Raw genomic sequence first — 7,500 nt, forward strand, 5'->3', positions numbered from 1 at the left:
CGTTCTCCTGGATTCCCGTCGCAGGTGGAACCGTTGACCCAGTTTGAAAGGCGTGGTGAACTTCATGGGAAGTGAGAATCAGGCTGCTGGCTGTTCTTATTTGTGATTCGACAAAAGCAAACGTAATCCACAACAAAACAGGTGTTCCTCACGGCCTGATTCATAATGCAGTTTTGTTATTGTTAAGAGCTGTTTCGTTCCTTTCTGGCTTCATTAAAAATAATCAATCAATAATGTGTCTTGTTAACAGGCTGGTTTGAAGTTTAAATGTGTGACTTTCATGGCAGCATATGAAGTATGAAATAATGGGGACAGAAGTTAGTTTTCATTTCCACTCCTTTAGAGACCTAAACATTTCACTTGTGGTGCCACAATCATAAAATAATAACTCGTTATGAAAACTGTTTTTCAAATGCCTTTTCTTCTGATAATTTGAAACATATAAGTGACATTCTATCCCTCCTTGTGTTTATGAGTTGTGGATGGACCGAGTATTTAAAGTGATAATATCATCTTTATTGATCCACAAGCTTGGTTATTATTATCTTATCTAAAGCAGAAGGAGGTAAATATGTTATATACCTTCAATAAACCTTGTGTGTGATTTTTGAAACTCTGGTTTGTCGCGAACGTTTGTGTCTGGACACGTTTAGAGTTATGTGTCAATGTCGGCATTTCGCTTGTTTTTCATGATAGAATGCAGTATATGAAAGGATTTAAATATGTTCTGAAAATCTAAATTTGGATTGAGAGTTACACAAAAAGCCTCCTGACCAACGATTCTTCTGTTCCATCCACGGCAGCTGAAGAGGTCCAGCCAGCGTGTTTGGGTTTGTATGGACCGAGCCGGTGGAGCCATGAACCACCCGGATACATCATAACAATATAACAGTATAGAATACGGCACACAGAATAGATAAACCACCAATATTTACATGGGATATGGCTCCTAATGGACAAAGGAACTGTTTAAACAAACATCACAGTATGAAAAAAACACCCAAACCTTCTTTTTTCTTCTAGCAGAACCACCCCCCCCAGACAGCCGGGTCGTATTCTGTGAACCAATAGAATCAAATCAACGTTCTGACCCTTCATGATCCAGGAGACCCGGGATTTGAATTTTAATGTGGGACATTTTGTAGAAAGAGTCCGATTGGCCGACAGCATGAGGTCGGAGGCTCTGGTTTAAATGATGTAGCCTGTTAGTGTTCTGACACACAACCTGCTTCATGAATATTCATGACGACATAAACAAATAGAACCTTGAATCAGTCAGATTAAAATCACAGTTAAAAACTGGTTCTGCTAACAATGTTTAACATAAATAAATACCATAAAAATAGCAACAGGGATTCTGACTTTAAAGCTCCAGAGGCACGTGAGGATGCCGACATTCTTGGTGACCAGAGAGACACAGCGGGGAGAACACCTTCTAGAACAGCTTGTAGAACACCTCCTAGAACACCTTCTAGAACATCTCCTAGAACAGCTTCTAGATCAAAAGTTACATTTACGTTTGGAGTGAACACATCATTATAATTCTAAGATCCTGTAGAAAGAGTTCTAGGAGGATCGGAGCAGTTCCAGAACACATCACAGTTCTAGGAGGCCTAGAACACAGAATCCTCAAGAACACAGAAGGTTCTCGAGTGTTCGTGCGCCTTTCCAGAACGAAAAGCAAAGCCGTAAATAAAATGGCGAGCAGTCCCGGAACGGCGAGGCAGGTTCCAGTGTTCTGCGTCATGTGGGAACCTTTAACCGCCACTGAAGCTGCCCGGAAGAAGAAGATGATGATGAAGATGATGATGATGGCGCAACATTTTCTAGAACGAATCGGGCAGCTCCTCCAGAACCGCTCTAGAACCTGGTGCTGTGGGCGAAGCTGTCGGACAGGATGACGTTCTTGTAGCAGTAGCCTCTCACCTTGTCGATCATCTGGCCGACGGGGAGCATGGAGGACGAGGAGGACGAGGAGGACGAGGAGGACGAGGAGGACGAGGTGTTGGGCTCCACCTCTGATGACGAGGAGCACGAGGAGACGCACTTGGGGATGCTGGTCTTGTTGGGAAAACATTTATCTGCATCCGGGGATCAGAAAGAAGAAGACCAGGACACACAAGCATTACTACTAACCATTCAGTTTAGGATCCTTCACGTCTTTGGAGGAGACGCTCTTACAGGTTTAATTTAGGGGGGATGTTTTAAGACATTATCCTTCACAGGAAGTACAAACAGATTTAAATAACAAATGAACAGCGTGAACCTTTTATAGAGGGAAGGTAGGAGAGGAATGCCAGTGAGGGAAAAATGTGCAAGACTAACAAAATGTGGTTCACATTCATCAAATATGTACAGCAATATCTAGCCGCAAACATTTAAAACCAAACAAACCAAAGTAAAACATCCGTGACGGCCGCCGGCCAAAAGCTACCGAGCGAAATATCTCAAAAGGTTCATCAAGTTTGAATTAGACATCATGGCGATGAGTCCATCCACAGATGTCTCGAGGTTTTGATGTAATCAGGACTAGAGCCCTCCAGTTCCTCCTCAGGTCAGAGAACCATTGACCGACTACGTTTAAACTAAGCTTCCACTTCTTCTCAGGGGATCCGGTTGCTTCCTGGTGGTTCTTCTGGTGCCGACTCCACGGCTCACGGAGCCAACTCATAACTCAACGATGACCCTCATTCAGAAAGCCATATCTCGATTTTCCGCTTGATCCCGACATCTCTTCTCAAATGGAGTGCACACCTGATGTGGGACCTGGACCACCAGAGGAACTGGCCTGTTTGGATATTATTAGGCTGCAATGTCTCAGCTCATGTCACGGGCTGAGCTGGAGAAGTGTTTTGGTTCCACTTCAGAAAAGAGGATGGGAAATGGGGGCCCCATTGTTCTCTTGGGGCCACCAATGGAAATATCAAGAACATTCCAGATACAGGAGAACATTCAAGATACAGGAGAACATTCAAGATACAGGAGAACATTCCAGATACAGGAGAACATTCAAGATACAGGAGAACATTCCAGATACAGGAGAACATTCCAGATACAGAAGAACATTCCTGACCACTGCAATTAGTCTGTACAATAAATCACCTCTGGCCAGATCCTCCTCAAACACTTTCCATTCATTCATTCCCTACCTACCAGATAGATATCTATCCATCTACATATAATATATAATATATATATATATGGAATATCTGGAACAGAACTTTCAGGACTAGAAGTAGAGAACTAGAACACGTCTTAAGTGCAGAATAAGTTACGACAGCTGGTGTTAGCGCTGAGGTCAGCTAGCTGCGAGCAGTAGTTAGCGGTAGCATTAGTTAGCGGTAGCATTAGTTAGCGGTAGCAACAGTGCTGTGATGAAATACAGAGAGAACAGCCGTGAGACTTATAAGGAACTTATAATCAACATCTACTTCATAACCACAAGTTGGAGCAAAATAAATGATGCAAGCACACTGAGTGCATCATATGCCGTCCACAGCGGGAGATGCACTGCATGCTGGGTAAAGGCTCAAGGCTGGGTGGTTATATGGGTGAAATATGACCTTCAGATTCTGTGATGTTATGAAGATCCCCTCAACACACTGGACTCCAGACCACGTCCTGTTTCAACATGGGGCCCTGACTCCAGACCACGTCCTGGTTCAACATGCGGCCCTGACTCCAGACCACGTCCTGGTTCAACATGGGGCCCTGACTCCAGACCACGTCCTGGTTCAACATGCGGCCCTGACTCCAGACCACGTCCTGGTTCAACATGGGGCCCTGACTCCAGACCACGTCCTGGTTCAACATGCGGCCCTGACTCCAGACCACGTCCTGGTTCAACATGCGGCCCTGACTCCAGACCACGTCCTGGTTCAACATGCGGCCCTGACTCCAGACCACGTCCTGGTTCAACATGCGGCCCTGACTCCAGACCACGTCCTGGTTCAACATGGGGCCCTGACTCCAGACCACGTCCTGGTTCAACATGCGGCCCTGACTCCAGACCACGTCCTGGTTCAACATGCGGCCCTGACTCCAGACCACGTCCTGGTTCAACATGCGGCCCTGACTCCAGACCACGTCCTGGTTCAACATGCGGCCCTGACTCCAGACCACGTCCTGGTTCAACATGCGGCCCTGACTCCAGACCACGTCCTGGTTCAACATGCGGCCCTGACTCCAGACCACGTCCTGGTTCAACATGGGGCCCTGACTCCAGACCACGTCCTGGTTCAACATGCGGCCCTGACCTCGAGGGGGCGGAGCCGGTCCAGAATAAGATCCAGTTTTAGGCTGAAATATTCATCTGTTGGTGGAGGCTCTTTGTGTGAGAGCACCACACTATGGACACACACTATGGACACACACTATGGACACACACTATGGACACACTATGGACACACTATGGACACACACTATGGACACACACTATGGACACACTATGGACACACACTATGGACACACACTATGGACACACTATGGACACACTATGGACACACTATGGACACACTATGGACACACACTATGGACACACACTATGTACACACTATGGACACACTATGGACACACACTATGGACACACTATGTACACACTATGGACACACTATGGACACACACTATGGACACACACTATGGACACACTATGGACACACTATGGACACACTATGGACACACTATGGACACACACTATGGACACACACTATGTACACACTATGGACACACACTATGGACACACTATGTACACACTATGGACACACTATGGACACACACTATGGACACACACTATGGACACACACTATGGACACACTATGGACACACACTATGGACACACTATGGACACACACTATACAAACACTATGGACACACTATGGACACACACTATGGACACACTATGGACACACACTATGGACACACTATGGACACACTATGGACACACACTATGGACAAACACTATGGACACACACTATGGACACACTATGGACACACACTATGGACACACACTATGGACACACTATGGACACACACTATGGACACACTATGGACACACACTATACAAACACTATGGACACACACTATGGACACACTATGGACACACACTATGGACACACTATGTACACACTATGGACACACTATGGACACACACTATGGACACACACTATGGACACACTATGGACACACACTATACAAACACTATGGACACACTATGGACACACACTATGGACACACTATGGACACACACTATGGACACACTATGGACACACACTATGGACACACACTATGGACACACTATGGACACACTATGGACACACACTATGGACACACTATGGACACACACTATGGACACACTATGGACACACAATGGACACACACTATGGACACACACTATGGACACACACTATGGACACACTATGGACACACACTATGGACACACACTATGGACACACTATGGACACACTATGGACACACACTATGGACACACTATGGACACACACTATGGACACACTATGGACACACTATGGACACACACTATGGACAAACACTATGGACACACACTATGGACACACTATGGACACACAATGGACACACACTATGGACACACACTATGGACACACACTATGGACACACACTATGGACACACACTATGGACACACACTATGGACACACAATGGACACACTATGGACACACACTATGGACACACTATGGACACACACTATGGACAAGAACTGGGAATGTATCCTTCAAATCAACCACTAGGGGGCGCTGCAGACACACAAACGCACAACTCTCTCGTGTGTCATGATGCTGTTGAACCAGGTCTTTAAACCGGGTCCTCAATCAATCAATCAATCAATCAATCAATCAATCAATCAATCAATCAATCAATCAATCAATCAATCAGTCAATGACCGGAGAGGGATCCTCCTCTGTTGCTCTCCTGAAGGTTTCTTCCCTTTTTTCCCTGTCAAAGGTTATTTTTGGGGAGTTTTTCCTGATTCGATGTGAGGTCAAAGGTCAGGGATGTTGTATGTGTACAGATTGTAAAGCCCTCTGAGGGGAGGTTGTGATTATGGGATATACAAAATAAACTGAACTGAACATCACCAACACCTGCTGCATACGTTGTTCTCCACATCGACCAATAGGGGGCGACAACAAGCTGGTAGTCAAGCGAAGCAACGCTCGCTTCTAGCTGCTATAATTGTTTTAAAAAATATATATTTTATCACATTTTCATTAAATTAAATTAATTGTTATTGTTTATTTGTATTTTGGGGCGTAATTATTGTTTTAAATCATTATTTTATAAAGAACTGGGCTTCATCTTTGCATTAAAGTGGTAAACAAATTAAGTAAATAAATAATAATATTATAATTATTATTATTAGTGTTTCTAATATTTTTCTAAAAGGAGAAGAGAAACTTGTGATTTACAGAGCAGATATGATTTAGAAAAATTAAATTTGAATTAGCTTGACCCGTCTTCAATGTGTTATTGGATCAGTTTAATGGCCGAGCTCCTGAATCTAAAACGATATTTAATATTTGTTCCTCAACGTTTGGTTAATAAACAAACCCGACATGTGTTATCTGGATGACGTCTGTCGGGCGGGCTTGTTTTTGCACCCTGGGGCACTCTGGGTGGGCGGAGCTGCAGCTTTAGGGGTGTGTCAATAGCGCCGACGTGGCCCCTCCTCCCACTCAGCGGGCCTCAGGCTGGGGAACCAGATGGCGTGACCTTGTATGACATCACAGTGACCAGCCAATCACAACACACGGCGGCTGCTTTCCCAAAATGTCTGCCGGCAAAGTTATTTTTTCTTCTTCTCGTCTGATTAAAAGTGAAACGTGAAAAGCTGAATTTGGAGCCTCCGCTTTGACCGGCAACTCATTTTGGGAAACAAAGCGCATCACATGACGACGGAAGCAGGAAGTGAATCAGCCAATCAGCTTGAGCTTTACCTCCGTCGGTCCTCCACTCTTGCTATTGGACGGAGGAGCTTTCTACACAACACAGATACACGGATGTTACACACAACATATTTACACATCTGCATTTCATCTGTCTCACCTGTCTGTCTCTCTGTGTCTCACCTGTCTGTCTCTCTGTGTCTCATCTGTGTGTCTCTCTGTGTCTCACCTGTGTGTCTCTCTGTGTCTCACCTGTGTGTCTCACGTGTGTGTCTCACGTGTGGGTCTCTCTGTGTCTCACCTGTGTGTCTCACCTGTGTGTCTCTCTGTGTCTCACCTGTGTGTCTCTCTGTGTCTCACCTGTGTGTCTCTCCTGTGGGTCTCTCTGTGTCTCACCTGTGTGTCTCACCTGTGTGTCTCTCTGTGTCTCACCTGTGTGTCTCACCTGTGTGTCTCTCTGTGTCTCACCTGTGTGTCTCACCTGTGTGTCTCTCTGTGTCTCACCTGTGTGTCTCACCTGTGTGTCTCACGTGTGTGTCTCACCTGTGTGTCTCTCTGTGTCTCACGTGTGTGTCTCACCTGTG

General features: G+C 45.4%; 1 protein-coding gene across 1 annotated transcript in view; it reads right to left on the reverse strand.

Moving 5' to 3' along the window:
• adgrg6 (adhesion G protein-coupled receptor G6) overlaps positions 1–7,500 on the reverse strand; it is a 62,477-nt gene that overhangs the window by 174 nt on the left and 54,803 nt on the right. The window contains exon 34 of the mRNA XM_034528124.1: positions 1–2,081. This exon is cut by the window's left edge and continues 174 nt beyond it. Within this exon, the coding sequence (XP_034384015.1) occupies positions 1,861–2,081 (221 nt within the window). The 3' untranslated portion in view covers positions 1–1,860. The remainder of the gene's footprint in view (positions 2,082–7,500) is intronic.

This window comes from Cyclopterus lumpus, chromosome 24, assembly GCF_009769545.1.
Source record: "Cyclopterus lumpus isolate fCycLum1 chromosome 24, fCycLum1.pri, whole genome shotgun sequence".
Classification (NCBI taxonomy): Eukaryota; Metazoa; Chordata; class Actinopteri; order Perciformes; family Cyclopteridae; genus Cyclopterus; species Cyclopterus lumpus.